Source organism: Pelophylax lessonae (genome assembly GCF_965119305.1).
Source record: "Pelophylax lessonae genome assembly, chromosome: 4".
Classification (NCBI taxonomy): Eukaryota; Metazoa; Chordata; class Amphibia; order Anura; family Ranidae; genus Pelophylax; species Pelophylax lessonae.
Window position 1 is genome coordinate 593,046,947 of NC_138771.1, and position 18,248 is coordinate 593,065,194.

The 18,248-nt window shown below is 43.9% G+C and overlaps 1 protein-coding gene across 1 annotated transcript in view; it reads left to right on the plus strand.

Moving 5' to 3' along the window:
* Nucleotides 1-1,990: 1,990 nt before the first annotated feature.
* The window catches only part of MRPL4 (mitochondrial ribosomal protein L4), a 31,896-nt gene continuing 15,638 nt past the window's right edge, over nt 1,991-18,248 (plus strand). Inside the window, exons 1-4 of the mRNA XM_082256244.1 lie at nt 1,991-2,149; nt 7,623-7,704; nt 11,193-11,361; nt 13,021-13,072. Coding sequence (XP_082112370.1) covers nt 2,099-2,149; nt 7,623-7,704; nt 11,193-11,361; nt 13,021-13,072 — 354 coding nt within the window. The 5' untranslated portion in view covers nt 1,991-2,098. The remainder of the gene's footprint in view (nt 2,150-7,622; nt 7,705-11,192; nt 11,362-13,020; nt 13,073-18,248) is intronic.

Consider the following 18,248-nt stretch of genomic DNA (forward strand, 5'->3'; position numbering starts at 1 on the left):
AAAAAACAATATGATGTTCAAACTTTTGACTTCTTTCTTTAATAACTACATAACACAGTACTTGTACTTTTACTTTCAGTACTTGAGTAGCAATTTTTTTTTTCAAAACTACTGGTACTTTTACTTTCAGTACTTGAATAGCAAATTTTTTTAAAAAAAACTACTTGCAATACTTAAGTACAAAAAATGTTGAATACTCTAGTACTTCTACTCAAGTCACTTTTTGATCGAGCACTTGTACTTCTACTCAAGTATGGGTTTTCGAGTACTTTATACAACTCTGCCTGTCTCTACCAATCACCAGGACGGTATCAAAGCCTATGTATTCATTGGTCTGGTTTCCTCCAACTGTCCAATATGCCTCTCTATTGGACCAGTGTGAAACACTCTCTAGACCCAATGAATCACATACTGAGCAGACCTAACTCACAGATTCTGCTCTCTGCTAGACAGAAAGCAATATAGATTTGCCTGCTGCTCCTCTGATAGGCAGCCAGAGCCAAAGACCATACTCTCTCACCTACCTAGGAAGGTGCTACATCATTGTGATTTAAAAAGAGTAAATACAGTTGTTTGTTAATAAATGGCTTCAGCTAAACACTAACCATGAGTGAAAGAAAAGTTTTTGTGTTATTCATATTCTCTGAAAAATGGCCAAGAAATCCTAAATTCTGCCAGGGTATGTACAACTGTAATAAACACTGATTTTGGTTACTTTCACCAAAGAAATGTACAAGAATACAATCTGGCCTGAATTTATGAAGAAATATTATTTATTTGCAAAATGTATAATTTAATTATAATTTATAATTTAATTTATTTAACAGAAATTAAAAAAAACGCGTTTTTTTTTTTTTCCAATTGTTTTGTCTTTTTTCCTTTATTTAGCAAAAAAAAAAAAAACACTCACAGTGACGATTAAATAACACCAAAAGAAATCTCAATTTGTGCGGTAAAAATGATAAACAATTTATATGAATAAAGTGTTGCATGATCACGCAATTGTCATTCAAAGTGTGACAGCGCTGAAAGCTGACCTTCGCAGGAAAAAATACATTAACCACTTCAATACCGGGCACTTTTACCCAGATTTTGCAGATTTGAATATGTCTGAAAAATACAGAAATTGCCCGGTGTTCCGTGAGAATTACCTACCCTGTGAGAATTACCTACCCCTCGTCACTTCCGGCCAGAAGCATCTGAGCAGCGCAGCAGTGCGCATGCTCAGAGCCCCGGATACCTAATGGAAGAACTGAGGAGCTTACTAGTGCGCATGCGCACTAGTATAAAACGATCACGGTGTACCGTGAAAAAAACCTACCGACGCGGCGCTTACCTAAAACAGCTGTGCTGACATACGAGTCATCTCCGCTCCTGTCCCGGTCACTTCCCTGCTCTCGGCAAGTAAATATAAAAGCGGCTTTCGGCTCAGTGATTTATGTTTTCATACAGCCGCCGCCGCTTTTATATTTACTATCCGAGAGCAGGGAAGTGACCGGGACAGGAGCGGAGATGACTTGTATTTCAGCACAGCTGTTTTAATGTACCCGCTGCGTTACATACAGTGCGGAGTACCGGAAGTGACGAGGGGTAGGTTTTTCTCACGGGTAGGTAATTCTCACGGAACACCGGCAGTGGAAGAGCGGATAAACATTTGTTGTTTCCGCCATGGCCGGTCAGCTATAAAATAACTTCTGTGTAACGTGCAGAAATACTGTCAGTCCTCATTTTGGGGGAGAAGAAGAGTATTTAGGTTCATTTTGGTTGACTGGCTCAAAGCAACTAACTTGCACCCCCATCATGGAAGAAGCTGAGATTATTTATTTAATGGAAGTCTAGGAATGGAGAGTGGAGGTTCAGCTTCCTTCATGTATTGCTCTCCTCACTTAGCTTCCCTCACTACCACCCTGCGCTGTGTACAGAGCGGAGCGGCTAGTTTACAGGGCGCATGCGCAGACATCGTAGTGTGGGCAGAGGAGTCTGGCAGTGCTGGCTTCAATACGTCGTACGTGCGCCGGAAGTGTGATGGCCCATGCTGTGTGTGTGTGTGTGCATTGACCTTCCTGCTTTGATGTAAGGAGAGGGAGCAGATTTCGGGATGATGCTGAGGGGGCTCCTGCTCGGCTGCAGCAGGGGGGCCGGGGTCAGGGTGAGTGAATGGCAGTGTACAGTTATCTGTATGTGGAGGGGTGGGGGGTAATATTGTGTATATTGTATGCAGAGTGATGGTCCCCCTGCATGTATACATTGTATAAACACTGGCCTTATCTTATGTGCTGTCATCTGCTCTGATAAAGCACAACTCATTCACTGACATGGGTGTAAAGGTGCTTTTTTACCACCAGGGGGTCCTATAGACTTGGGGGGGGGGGGGGGGCAAGAAACGTGGTTAAGCCGCACCCCCCCCCCCCCCCCCCCTTAAAGTAATATAAAATTCTAATTTGCTGACAGGTTGAGTCTTTATGACAGAAGAGACCCTTTTGATCCTGGTCATAAAGGCTGCGCCCTGCCTGTCAGCTGTCATGTACACCAAGTCACGCATGCGCAGCTCAGACCACATATATGTCACCTACTCTGTACCGTGATGACGTGACTCCTGTGTGCATGTGCAGCAGTGACATCATCGACATCCGGCCACTTAACCACTCAAATACCAGGCTTTTTCTTCCTCTTTTTGTTTACGAGTAAAAATGTGTATGTTTTGCTACAAAGTTAATTCTAACCCCCAAACATTACATATATTTTTAGCAGAGACCCTAGGGAATAAAATAACGATCGTTGCAATTTTTTATATCACACGGTATTTGTGCAGTGGTTTTTCAAACGCAATATTTTTAGGAAACAATGCATTTTAACCACTTTACCACCAGAGGATTTTGCCGTCTTACGTCCTGGCCACTTTTTGCGATTCGGCGCTGTGCGAATTTAACTGACAATTGCGCAGTTGTACGACATTGTACCCAAACGAAATTTACATCCTTTTTTTTTCCCACAAACAGAGCTTTCTTTTGGTGGTATTTGATCACCTGTGCGATTTTTACTTTTTGCGCTATAAACAAAAAAAGAGCGTAAATTTTGAAAAAACAACAATATTTTTCACATTTTTTTATATGAAATTCCCCCCCAAAAAAATGTAAAAATCAAAATTTTTTTAAATTTTTGGCCAATTTGTTTTCTGCTACCTATGTTTGGTAAAAAAAAAACGCAATAAGCGTATTTTGATTGGTTTGCACAAAAGTTATTGCGTTTACTAAGGGAAAGATTTCTGTCATTTTTGGTGTTTTTTTTTAACAAGTAATGGCGGCGATCTGCGGTTTTCTTTTTTGCAGGACTGCGACATTGCGGCGGACAGATCGGACCCCTGACTGACATTTTTGACACTTTTGGGGGTACCAGTGACATTACTGCAGTAATCAGTGCTATATATATGCACTGTTACTGTAAAAATGACACTGGCAGGGAAGGGGTTAATTTTATTGGAGAGGGAGGGGTTAATGTATGCCTGGTGCTTACTGACGTGTGGGTGGGGAGGTGACTGTGTGACACAGCCATAGATCGCATGTTCATCTATGCTGAACCCTGCAATCTGTCACTGTTTGTCACTTAGGAGATCCGCCCGCTTTGTTTACACAAGCGGGCGGATCTCCAAACTCGATTCCCCGACGATCGGGAAAGAGCAACAGCGATCGCCACCGCTCCTCCTCTGGCCCGACTCCCGCTGTGACTGAATACACTGGGAGCGAGCCTCCGGCTGCGCGCGTGCGCCGCCCACAAGGGGAGGAGTCCAGCGACGTAGGTCTACGTCGCTGGATGGGTACTAACCACTTTGCCGCAGTAGAGCTCCAGTGAGCGGTCAGCAAGTGGTTAATGAATTTAAAAAAAAAAAAAAAACACAATAGTTAGCCTAATGTTTTGTATAATGTGAAAGTTGATGTTACGTTGAGTAAATAGATACCTAGCGTGTCACGTTTTAAAAATTGCGCACGCTCGTGGAATGGCAACAAACTACGGTACTTAAAAATCTCCATAGGCGATGCTTTAGCCCCGGTTCACATTATTGTGATCACAGAGATTGCATGTAATTTGGAACGCACTGCTCCTCAATTACATGCAATCTCTGTGCGGTGCAAATTTCAGCCATACACTTTGTATGACTGAATTTGCACCGCATCCGCACTAAACAGGCATATGACCCTTTTTTTTTTTTTTTATCTGCAGCAGAATCGGATCGCATGGTGGGTCACACTAGTGCGATCCAATTCTGTGCGAACTTGCAGATCGCAATGCGATATGCGATCACAACTGGGGGTGTCTTTAACTTTTAATTGACACCCCCTGCGTATCGCATATGGCAGTGTGAACTGCCAGGGGTGCGGATGCGATGCGGGAACATGCTGTATATTCACAGTGTTCCCGCATCGCACAAATGTGAACCGGGACTTAAACGCCTTTACAGGCTACCTGTTTAGAGTTACAGAGACGGTGTGGTGTGAACACAGTTTACATATGCATGGGTGACTTACATATGCGTTCTCTTCTGCGTGCGAGGAGAGATGGGGGTGCTTTCAATTATTTTTTTTTTTTTACTGTTTGTTTATTCTGTCCCTTTAAATTTGTTTTTTAAGAGTCGGTTCACACTGAGGCGACACGACTCCTTACTACTTGGAGGACGACTTGTGTAGTCCCATGCACCACGACTTCGGAGCGACTTGCAGGGACTTCACTTAATGGAAGTCTATGAAAGTCGCTCCGAGGTCGCCCCGAAGTAGTACAGGACCCTTTTTCTAAGTCGGAACGACTTGTGTCGCTCCTATTAGAACGGGTCCTGTAGCGGTCAATGGACCGCGAGGGAGCGCGACTTGTCAGGCTGACAAGTCGCCTGACAAGTCGCGCTAGTGTGGACCGGCTCTAACACTTCTATTACTATTACAAGGAATGTAAACATCCCATGTAATAGAAATGAGGATGACCGGTCCTCTTTATCAAGAGATCTGGGGTCAAAAAACTAGGGATCAACCGATTAGCAGAGGCCGATATTCACTTTTTTTTTTTTTTGAAGTATCGGCCACAAAACTTGACGATAAGGCCGATTTTGTTTCAAGTGGTTGTACCGGAGTGATGCCTGCAGCTAGAGGCATCACCCCCCAGTACCATTGTTTGGAGCCGATGGTCGGCTTTCTTGTAATGACAAGCAATGTGGCTAGACAGCCGCTCAATTGTCATTACAAGGAGCAGGAGGGGACAACCCCCCCCCCGTCCCACCAGGAGACCTGATGCGACCAGCCGGCACATCCACCGGCTGGCCGAAGACCCTAACAAAGCCGCATTCAGCTATGATCGGGTCTCCGATGTAAAAACCTGACATCACTTCCGGGTATTGGAGCCTTAAAGGCGCCAGATTTTTTTTTTTTTTATTACAGTATTCAAAACAAATGCGTCAGCACCCAAGACCCCTAATTATATAGTTCTCACTACACCAGCCACTAGGGATGCACCGATCCGATATTCGGATCGGATATCGGCGCCGATATGGCCATTTTTGATGGATCGGGGGGGGGGGGGGGATCGGTAACATTGACCGATCCACTGGCCGATCCAGTTTTTGCTTGGTAACGGCTCAGCCATCCCTTACTAGGTGCAGTAGTAGTATGGGATGGGAGCCGCTACTTCCTGTATAGTCTCGGCTCACAGACGGAGTGATATCAGATGCACTCCGCCTGTGAATGGAGGAGCCGTACACATGAAGCAGCGGCTTTGCTCTATACTGCAGCCGCTTGCTTTGTGTGTAGCTCCGGATCGGTATCGGCGATTTCACAACGCTAGATATCGGTATCAGGTCCAAAAAAGTCGGATCGGTGCATCCCTACCAGCCACCATATATTTTTTTTCTCCCTTAAGGGATTGTTTTTATCTGTCATTTGTACTGTTTTTATTTTATTTTATTTTGATATAATAAAAACATGGATTTTATTGAATTATGAACATCCCTCTGTTTGGCCTGGACAGTCAGAATTTTTTTTTTTTTTTACACATATACAATTATGGATGATGGCCTCATGTGTCACATGTATCTTTAGAAGTATTCAAAACAGCCAAACTTGGTGTTTTGAATGCTTTTAAGTGCAAAGGAGGGGTTTGGGGTCTTTTATACCCCCGATCCCTCCATAAAGAGTACCTGTCACTGCCTATTACTGTCACAAGGGATGTTTACATTCTTTGTGACAGCAATAAAAGTGATAAAAAAAATAAAAATTAAAAGGACAGTGTAAAAATAAAATTTTAAATGTGCAGAATATTGGCACCTAATATCGGCTATCGGCCTGAAGGGTGGCCCGAAAATCGGTATTGGCCCTGAAAAAACTATATCTGTCGATCCCTAAAAAAAGACCCCAGATGTCCTCTTTACCCGTAAAAGCAAAAGATTACAAAAAAAAAAAAAAAATGTTTTTTAACTTTTGCTTAAAAAAAAAAAGATTTACTTCCAGCCTGGGCCAGTAGTGACTTTGTGACGTCTCTCCGGTCCTCCAAGGCCATAGATGCAATCGTAGAAAATCTACTCTTTGATTGCCTATGGGAGAAGCCGGCTGCACCGTCGGATTGTTTCTCAGACGAACCATCAGGAACGGTAAACTGGAGAAACGGACCGCTTTCATGAGAAAGCCAGCTGCAAAAAAATGGTGCTAGGGTTATGGCTGATATCTTCAGCCATAATCCTGGTAAACTGCTTGAAAACCACAACATACAGTATATATACATATTGCTGTCTGCAAGTGGTTAAGCAACCAGAGAGAGTGAATCCGGATTGAAGAAGATGGAAGCGCCCAGGTCAAGCTGAAACCATGACAGCACAACACTGGAGGGCTCTGTTTGACAGGTAAGTCTGTTGAAATGTGATGATTAGTGATGGGCTTGGGTGTGTTCGGAGAAGCTGGCATTGCACACAGCCAATCATAGGCAGCGTGTGAATGTGCAGCTGCCGGTTGGGAAATGCCTGACTGCCTATGATTGGCGGTGTGCAGTGCCGGCTTCCTGGCAGGCTCAATCTGAACACACCCGAGCCCATCACTAGTGCTGATATGGGGTGCATGCTCACACATTATAGTACAAGCCACCTAGGGGCACATTTAGGCTTATAGCGCTAAGCTATAACTCATGTCAATTTTTCTTGCCATCTGTGTGTCATTGGAGAAAATTCCCTTCCCTTTCTGTTCCATAACCACAGCAGGAAGTGAGAAGAAATCAGTAGAGGGTGACAGAATCCCTGGTTGTCACCTGAACTAGTGTTCCTAGATGTCCCCTCTTTTCCTATTCTGGTGACAACTAGGGATGAGATCAGGCATATTTGGATCCTAGTCTGAACCGTGAGCCTTCCAGGTCATGGTTTATGATGGGGGTCAGTGAGGTGGGCTCCCAATCATGTGATCACTGTGACGTCCAATCACAGTGACCACATGATCAGGAACCTTTAATTTTTAGGAAATTTTGAAGCCAAACTCTGAAATATCACAGCACATGAGCATCATCAGATGGAAATCTGTATGGACAAATATCGAAGAGCTCTTCTTCATGTCAGGATAATGAAGATTTTTGTCTGGTGTTTACAGTCTTTGCTTTTCTTACAGCTGCTGTCTTCCTTTTCAACTGAGTCTCTACTTCCACCCAACCTCATCCTGCCTCCGGGACTAAAAGATGGACCCACCAAAAGTAAGTAAGACAGACATGGCAATGTTTTACAAAGGAAGCCTGTCATGAGGGAGACATGGAGTCTGCCATTGCCGCCCTCTCCTTCTCAATATGCTAGTTGCCTGGCTGTCATGCTGATACATTTCTTAGGTACACAGATCTCTAGCTATCCTGGTCTGCATACTGATCCTATGTCAGAAACTTCAGGAGTACTGAAGGTGGATGAGTCTGTGTAACAACCAGACATTTAGCACTTTCACAAGTATCTCAGAAATAGTAGCCGGGAGGGAACGTCCTCTCCCGCTCCTTATAATAACAACCGAGCGGCTGCTAAGCTGCATCAGGTGTTATTACAAGAAAGTCGATCGTCGTCTCTAAACAGTCTGGGGTGATGCCTCTAGCTGCAGGCATCACCCAGATGCAACCCCTTGAAGCCGAATACTGCATATTTACTTTTTGTCAGCGTGAAGGGGTTAAAGCAAGTTTAATAAGTAAAATGCAGTCTCACCTTCAAGGGAAGTAATAAAGTGATACTAAAGTCTCGTGTTTTTTTGGTTTAAAAATAACAAACGTGGTTTTGCACAGAGCCGCCTGGATCCTCCTCTTCTCGGGTCCCCCACCGACGCTCCTGGCCCCTCCCTCCTGCTAAGTGCACCCACAGCAAGCAGCTTGCTAGGGGCACACGAGCCGAGCTGCTACTCTGTGTGTCCATTCAGACACGGAGCCATGGCCTGGCCCCAGCCCCCCCTCTCTCCTCATTGGCTCTCTGACTTTGATTGACAGCAGCGGGTGCCAATGGCGTCAGCTGTGTGTCTCAGCCAATCAGGAGGGAGAGTCCTGGACAGCCAAGTTTTTTTTTTTTTGTGCAACATCGCTGGATCAAGATGGGGCTCAGGTACGTATTGGGGGGGGCTGCTGCACGCAGAAGGGTTGTTCTTTTTTTTTTATCTTAATGCATTGAAAACCTTCTGCCTTTAGAACCACTCTAAAGTGATTCTAAAAGGAAAAATGAAACAAAAAATTACCAAACATGTTATGCTAACCTGCTCTGTGTAATAGTTTTGCACAGACCAGCCCTAATCCTCTTCTTTTTAGGTTCCCCGCTGGCTGTCCTGGCTCCCTCCCTTCCCCGACGAGTGCCCCCAATAGCCAGCCTCTTACTATGGGGGCACTCAAGCAGGATCTATCCCTAGCCACGTTCTGTGTGTCCATTCACAAACACAGCGGGGCTCGGCCCCTCCCCCTGCTCTCTCCTTATTGGCTGTGATTGAAAGCAGCAGGAGCCAAAGGCTTCCGCTTGCCGTATGAGCCAATGGGGAGAGACATCCAGCAGAGCCGCTGCTCCCATGCACATCACTGGATCGAGTTGGGGCTCAGATAAGGATAAGGGGGACCTTTGGAGCTAAACCCAAAAGGTTTTTTTTTTTACCTTAATGCATAAATTAAGCCAAACATAAAATAAACCTTGAGCCTTTAGAACCACTTTAAAGTAGAACTCCAGTTCTTATGTTTTCACTTCCCTGGACTAGCTGAGGACGTCCTGACCTCTTTATTTTGTCTGTACAGGAGCTCTATGTAGCACCTGTGGACATCCCTAGAAATCTTTTGCCTGGCTCTAGCTTTGTTTCAACTTTTATTTGTGCAGCAGGCAGCATTGCACAGCCATTTAATGTCCTGGCCACTATTGTGTATTCACCCCCTGTAGTTCTTCAAACTACATGGGGGATGTGATTACTTGCCTGGCACTGCCAGTGTGCATTACTAGTAGCAGGGTAACGCCCGCATCCAGTGATATCTTTTACCCAATGCATGGATGTACTGTGCCCACACATTTCACAACATCACCCAGCATGAGTTACTAAGTCATCTGGGACATGTAGTCCCTACCTGGGTATGCTTCACTGATCTCAGGATGTTGAGCTCGGCTGCCCCCACCCTTGCTGAGAGCCCTATGAGGGGGAAGGAGGAGAACCAAGCCATCACATGACCACAGAATGGAATAGAAACATTTCAGGGGCATGAGTAGTAAAGTGAGTTATCAATGATTTGCTGACCAGATTTCTGCTTTAATGCTTATTACGGCTCGCAATGGCAAACTCTTCTAGGTTGGTGAGGGGGAGGTGTTCTGTAGTCTGTTGGGGGAGCTTTTGCCTATTCTGAACAGAGTCTCAGTTTACCCAGCTGGATCCAGGAGAATGACTTCAGCACATAGGAAAGTAAGACAGAGATCTCTTGTGTGTCTGAAATCAATTCCCATGTATTTATTGTTCACGCAGCTTTTTATACCCTAGTGGTATAGTGGAGAAATACAGACGTTCAGTTGCATATAAAGAAATAACTCTAAGCAATCTTCTAAGCAATGCCTGTGGTTGTTCTACTAACACTTGGGATATTATAAGCAATGTCTGTGGTGTTCTACTATCACTTGTAATATTTTAAGCTATATCTGTGGTGTCCGTGACAAGAAACATATGAGTCATTTCTGTTAAAGCGGAGTTCCGGCCTCAAAATCGACATAATTGATTTTCGGCCATCCGCTTGCTTTAGGTCACCTGAAAAAGAAATGGATAGTTAACGATTTTTTTTTTGTTTACTTACCTTGTTATTGAAGAAAATATACTCACCTTTCTTCCCCTTCCTCCATCTGTGGCCGTGGCCCGCGCTGTCACTTCCTCCTTGCATTGATTCCTAGGAGCTGAACGTCATCACTCCCAGGAATCAATGCGCCTGCATCGGTCCCGCTCGTCACTTCCGGTGCGGCGCCTCATTCCCTGCTAAACAGCTTCTGGGCATGCCCAGAAGCTGTGGAGGGATGACGCACCCGCACCGGAAGTGACGAGCGGGGTCGGTGCAGGGCATTCTGGGAGAAGAGGACACGGAAGAGGACACAGTCGCTTCAGCTGCCCACATCCGAGATGGCAGCGCTGGAGAAGAAATTTTCAAGATAAGTATTTCTTCTAAAAGGTAAGTGCAACCCGGGACAGTACAGAGGCTATCCATTATGGAATGTACTAGCCCTTACTGTCCCGGGGGTATTTTTAGCTAAATTTCACCCCCGAGGCCGGAACTCCGCTTTAAGTAACGTATAGGCTGAATTTCATCTCTTTGCTTAAAAAGATTTCATAAACTTAAAGCACAAAGCTGCATAATATAAAGTATAGAGACAAAATGGTGGAGCTCAGGTCCCTCTCATAGTCTAGCAATAGATAACTCATGAGGGGCTGACAACACTGCTCTGTAATTTAGCACAACAGGGGGTACTTTTTTTGTCAGCTGTTATCAAACCGGAAATTAGGAGTACACTGGATTTCTGGCCAATGACCCATTACTTTTCTGTACTTGCAGTATTTGTAAAGTGATAAAACATGGAAATATTTGCATTAATTGCAGAGGTGTTCCGAATTGGTTTTTGTTCTCTATTTTGCTCAGACATAGACTTTGTGGGAATCGCTTATATGTAATAAATAAATACATTTTCTCCAGTTTAACTTTCCTTCATAATCTTACAGTCCACCGGCCTCCTGTGGATTTGTCTCAGCCCGTTGTGAGAACATGCAAGATCCCAGTGCCCTCCCACCTGTCACCCAAACCAGTCTGGTTGGAGTCTATAACTAACCAAGATCAAGAACCTCAAGGGCTAGTGCACCTCCACCCCGACGTATTTGATGTCCCTCCCAGGTCAGTCATCTGTCTGCGCTATTTTTAATTTAACAGTTTACTTCTTAGTCCTCATGCACACCGGGCGTTTTTACAGCTGCTTTTACCAGCGTCTGTTTTTTTTTTTTTTTTGCAGCTTAAAAATGCATTCCATGTTATTCTATGTGTCCATACACACACAGTCTTTCAGGAGCTGTAAGTGGCATAGGCATTTTCAAGCTGCAAAAAAAAACTTACGGCCGGCACGTTCTGAAGACCAGCGTTACAGCTGTAAAAACGTATGACGTTGCTAAACCTGGCTTAACACTGGATACAGCGTTAAGTGTTTTTTTTTTTTTTGACCTGTCAAAATCAATAGTTTCCTATTGCCTCGTTTCCACTGAGCGGAACGGTTGGGGTTGGTACAGTTTGGAAGGGTTATAATGGTCCGGCTTATTCAGGTGAGCGTTTCCACTGCAAGTCTGGACTATTATCTGGACTGAGCTTTTCGTTTGACGTGAGCATTGGCGTTTCACTGTCCGCCAATCAGTGGAATGTATCGTGTGACGCCAGTAGCTCTGCCCTAACCTACCGTACCATCTCCTATGGCCCTACATCTGAAGGAGGACCATAAATGGTGCGGTTTGGTTCGGTTTTATGGGCCACTTTCATAATGGAAACGCTCAAAATAGCGTACCGAACCGATCCGCTCAGTGGAAACGAGGCATTAGAGAGCCATCTTAACTGATCTGACTTTCAGCCAATTGATTTGAATAGAAGTTGCAGCCAAATTGGATCATAATGACTTGTGCTCTGTGCACCTTGAAGGGGAACCCCAAGCCAGAATGGAAAAAAACGTGTGGCGATCCCCCAAAATCTATAACGGACTCTTATCTGAGCATGCAGCCTGCAGGTTAGTAAAGAGGGGGAACGAGTGAGCGCCCCTTCCTGGACCTTACCAGGCTACATGCCCTCAACATGAGAGGGCTCTGCGCCCATGATGTCACAAGACACGGAGCCTCATGGTGACATCACCGGATGGCCACACCCCATGGCTATATAAGAACCGGCAGAGATGGAGTTGGCACAACGATGGAAGCAAGCGCCCGAGGAGGACCATGTCAGCGGCGGAGAAGACCGGAGGATGAACATGACCAGAGGGAGAAGTCTGGAGGAAGAAGACACGTGGAAGATTTTGAATAAAGGACTTGTAAAAACCGTCTTGTTGTTATTTACACTACACTGCCTATTTGTGGGGTGAATGGGTACCCCATACTCATTCACTTGGGGGAGGAAAGCTGTAATCTGGGGGCCACAGATCGAAAGGGTCTGGTCTTGTGTGTTTTTTTTTTTTTTTTCAAGATCCTCAGAGCACAAGTCGCATGCCACAATTTGGATCATGATGATCCGACTTGGATGCGACTTCTATTCAAATCAAGGGGCTGAAAGTCGAATCAGTTAGGACGGCTCTCATAGGGAACCATTGATTTTGAATAGAAGAGGCAGAGAAACGCTGCTAAAAGCTAACATGGCTAAACGCGCAATAACGCCAATACTAAAAGCACATTTTTACAGCTGCTTTTTCCCGGCATAGGTAGTGGCTTTGCAGCTCATTTTTTCCATTGCCCTGTGTGCATAAGGACTAAAAAATGAGTGCATCCTATCTTAGTGTCTCACTTTTATTTGCTTTGTTTTCTTCAGAATTGACGTCCTTCACCAAGTTGTAATCTGGCAAAAAAACTACAAAAGGATTGTAAGTATTACAGTTTGTTTGATTTAATTCAAGGTTTTAGGCTAAATCTGTTTTAAATATACAGTTTCCAGAGCAAAGGCAAAATAATTGTGGTAATGATTTAGACAGAGGCACCTGACTATAGCATAGGAAAATACAAAGTGGTTGTACACATCAGACATGAAATATGAACAAAGCATATCCCTCTAAAGTGTGCTAGTCTCAGTCCAGGGCACTAAGTGGTTGATTTACTAAAGCTGGAAAGTGCAAAATCTGGTGCAGCTGTGCGTGGTAGCCAATCAGCTTCTAACTTCAGATTATTCAATTAAGCTTTGTCAAAGACCCTGTAAGCTGATTGGTTTCTATGCAGAGTTGCACCAGATTTTGCACTCTGCAGTGTTAGTAAATCAACCCTTAAGGTTCTGTTCACACCTAGGCATTCCGGGTTGCAGACGGAATCACCACAATTTTGCCTGCGATTCCTGAATCGCCGCAAAATACCAGACGTGTTTTTGATCCTGCTACTTTCAACGACACCCCAATCACGGCGCAATTTTGCTGCGATTGTCGCCCGACAAATCACGCAAACAAAATCGTGGGACGCCTGTTACCCAAAAGAAGTTCCGGAACTCCTTTAGGTTTGACAGGCATTCCGTAATTTTTTTTACGTGATCTTGCACCAATTTGTTGGACGACAATTGCAGGGATATCGCGCCGTGATTGCCATTAAAAGTAACAGGATTGCAAGCACGTCCCAGAATGCCTTGGTTTGAATGGAGCCTAGGAGTCATTTCTGTCTGCTTCCCCATTTCTCTGCTATCAGCATGAGTCACTTCAAGCAGGTTTCCTGACACCTAGAAATAAAAAGGTAACAGGAGTGGGAGCTCCAGCACACAGCCTGTAATTGACAGCCTCAGCTCTTTTCCTGTGATGTGTGTCCCTTCCCTTCAATCAGCTCAGAGCTCTCCTCACTGAGCGTTGCAGAGTGTTGCTTCAGCTCCCTGCTCTCTGAAAGCTCAGACAAGCTCTATAAATGATGGACTTTGAACTTAGACTTATGGACTTCTCTTAGAGAAGAGAGAACTGCAGATAAATAGGTACAACTAATGTAGGAGGATTTGTTTAATCTCTGCATCACCTGAGGCCTGTCACTTCACTGGGTATATGTAAGGGTTTACAGCCACTTTAAAGTAGAACAGTAGCCTCCCATTAGGAAAAAATATGTTCTGAAACACTTAATTAGAGGTTCAGTTTTCACTCAGTCCCCTTGCAAAGTCCTATAAATACCTGTTGATCCAGCCAGTGAAGTCAACCTAGTGCAAGCTCCTGTGTGGCAGCAATGCTGCACTGCTCCTGAATTTAGCGCAGAGTTACTATTCTCATGTGGACTGCACCTTCTGGCACTACAAAGTGAAAAATGTTGCAGAGGGCATAGTTAATAGCATTGTCACTGTGGATTGCCAAGCCTGTAGCTTCCCCACACCTAGTCCTACCCAATGCTTTCTGGATTAACAGCACTGCTTCTGTGAGCTGCAGTGTCTGGAAGGGGGAATCATGTGAGACAGCAGAGGGAGTGCGGTCAATCTAAAAAGTAGTGGGCGGGGCTAGGTGTTGGCAGCTGCTGACTGACAAGCTACAGGCTTCTGAGTTGGAAGTGACAATGCTGGTGACCATGCCCTTGTAAACATTTTTCCCATTGTAATGCAGACACACACAGACTATTAACACCGACTGACTGGATAATCACAGAGCGCGTATCATCCCACTGTAACCGCTTTAATTGTAATTGCCGGGTGCTCGCCGACACACACAGTCCCGCCTCCTGGCCCGGCTTCTTTGATAGACAGGACACCTGGCCAACCAGGACGTGTGACGGCTATCAAATGAGCCGAGCTAGGAGGCGGGACTGTGTGTCAGCGAGCACCCGGCAATTACAATTAAAGCTGTTACAGCGGGATGACCCATGCTGATTATCCGGCCAGCTTTTCTCTCTCTCTCTCTATCTCTCTCTATCTCTATCTCTCTCTCTCTCTCTTCACACCATCACCAGATGTTGTAAAGCTAGACGGTTTTTACCTTACTGTATTATATGCATTAAGGTAAAAAAACCTTCTGTGTTCTGCTCTCTGGTAGTTACTTGAGCCCAATCGCGATCCATTGCAGTGCATGAGAGAAGCAGCTCTCTTTGCTCTATCTCTTTTCATAGGCTCAAAGACAGCAGCATTGGCTCCTCATTGGCACACTTTTAATGTTCTACTTTAAGCATTACTTTGACATTCACAGAAACTAATATTTCACATTATGACATGCATGACGGTGGAAATGAATGAGACATTGTTTCATTTTCCCAGATTCTCACTATTGGGCTCCTTCCACATGGGGCTGACTCCTCCAGCTCAGCGGGGAATCCATCTGCTGATCCCTGCTGAGCAGGCAGATGGCTGGTCTGTGTCCACATTGCATAGGCAGAGCAGATACAGACACAGCCCGCTCTCCTCTATGGGTGATCAGATGTAAACAGACTGCTTGTCTGTTTACACCCGACTGCCATCCGATCTGATCTGCTAGACAAATGGGGATCGGATTGAATGTCGGCGGGTGTAAATGGATACTGTCTGTTTACATCCCCCACTCCATAGAGGATAATGGATGGTTCAATCGGGCCCTCCTGAAAAACTGACAGGCGGACCCTATCAGTCCGCCTGTGTAAAAGGAGCCTTATTTGCTATGCATGCTCAAGCATTACACAGACAGAGCTGCAATGAGCCACTTTTTGCTCAGATTTTTCTTTTTTTGTTCTTAAATTTTAATGAGCAGAACCACTATCTAGCTCTTTTTTAGGGATATTGATTTCCCTATCACTGAAGATTTACTATAACATCTGTTTATAACATTGCTGTGTTTTTCATTTTTAACCATAGATTTCCTTGCAGATACCACCATTCTACTGTTTAACTGCACTGTATACTATTCTATTGTAATGTTTTATTGTTACTGTGTTTTATCGTTAATCATTGTTTGCTTTGCAGGTACGCCCATCAGCTGCAGCACTGATTTGTTTATTCTGACAGCAACAGCGTTTGCTATCAGCATATACATCAATGATTGCAGTGGTGTAGGAGGTGATTTCACCACCAAAGGTAAAAAAAGAGCATAAATGGCGAAGCATAGGGGATGGGGTGGACAGAGAGGGTGGATCTCCCCTATGCTTTGCTATATATTTTTTAACACTTTTCTTCATCCACATCGATTGATGCGAATGGAGGAATCTGCGCCCCATGGGCTGAATGAAAAAAGAGAACATTGCATGTGTGCCCATCATTAGAATTGGGTGGATGCTGGGAGGTCTAATGGTGGGCATACCACACACTTTCTGGCAGATATGTCTTCATCCACATTGATCGTTGTAAATGGGGGCATCTGTTAGTTTCTCTTTTTTTCGTTTAGGCTGCATAAAAAAAGAACCTTACAATATATGCCCAACAAGGACCAGCAACGTACTAGTACATCGCTGAACTTTGAGTGGTCATACCAGGATGATGCCTGCAGATTTAGGCATCATCCTGGTATCATTTATTCAGCCAGCAGTCGGACAAAACTGTGATAGGTAGTGAGGAGTGAAATCAACAATTTACGCACTTAGAAAGCCTGAAGGCAGTGATTGGTTTTCGGGGTCCTGTACGTGGCTAGACTGCCAAAAAGTCTCACACATGGTGGTATCTCTGTACTCGGGAGAAGCAGCAGAATGTATTTTGGGGTGTAATTCCACATATACCTATTTCATGCGTGAGCAATATATAATTTCAAAGTTGTGTAAAAAAAAAATATATATATATAAATAAATTAATTTGTCATTTTTCAAACACCTGTGACAATAAATATGCAATAGACTCAATATGCCTCAAGAAATTCCTTGGAGTGTCTACTTTCCAAAAAGGGGTAATCTGGGGGGTTTTGTACTGCCCTGCCATTTTAGCACTTCAAGAAAAAAGATAGGCAGTCAGAAAGTAAAAGCTCCATAAATTCCAGTACATACACCATAGTTTGTAGACGCTATAACTTTTGCGCAAACCAATAAATATACGCTTATTGAGATTTTTTTTTTCTTTTTTTATTATACATGAAACTAAAAACATTTGACAAATGTATGATAAAATTGAGTTTATTGGATATTTTTTATAAGAAAAAGTAGAAAATGTAATTTTTTTCCAGATTTTCACTCTTTTTTGCATTTATATCGCAAAAAAATAAAAACCGCTGGTGATGAAATACCACCAAAGGAAAGCTCTATTTGTGGGAACAAAATTGCATGACTGCAAAATTACCCGTTAAAGTCACGCAGTGCCAAATCGCAATCGTAAAACCTTATGGGGTCCTTAAGTGGTTAAATACATTTTTATTGGGGATATACAGGTGCATCTCAAAAAATTAGAATATCCTAAACAAATTAATGCATTTCGGTAATTCATTTCAAAAAGTGAAACTCTTATATTATATAGATTCATTACACAGAGAGTGATATATTTCAAAGTTTTTCTTTATTTTTTGATGGTCATGGCTTACAGCTAGTGAAACCCTAAAATTCAGTATCTGCGAAAATTTTAATATTGTGAAAAAATTCAATATTGTAGACTTGTGGTGTCACACTGTAATCAGCTAATTAACTCATAATACTTGTAAAACTTTCCTGAGCCTTTAAATGGTCTCTGTCTGGATCAGTAGGATACACAATCATGGGAAAGACTTCTGAATTGACAATTGTCCAGAAGACAGTCATTGACACCCTCCACAAGGAGGAAAAGTCACAAAAGGTCATTGCTAAAGAAGTGTGCTGTACACAGAGTGCTGTAATCATGCATATTAATGGAAAGTTGAGTGGAAGGAAAAAGTGAGGTAGAAAAAGGGGCACGAGCAACAGGAATAACCGCAGCCTTGAGAGGATTGTGAAGCAAAGGGCATTCAAGAATTTGGGGGGAGATTCACAAGGAGTGGACTTGGACTGGTGTCAGTGCTTCAAGAGCTACCACACACAGACGTATCCAGGACATGGGCTAAAACTGTCACATTCCTTTTGTCAAGCCACTCAGAGACGACGTCAAAAGTATCTTACCTGGGCTAAGGAGAAAAAGGACTGGACTGTTGCTCAGCGGTCCAAAGTCCTCTTTTCGGATGAAAGTAAATTTTGCATTTCATTTGG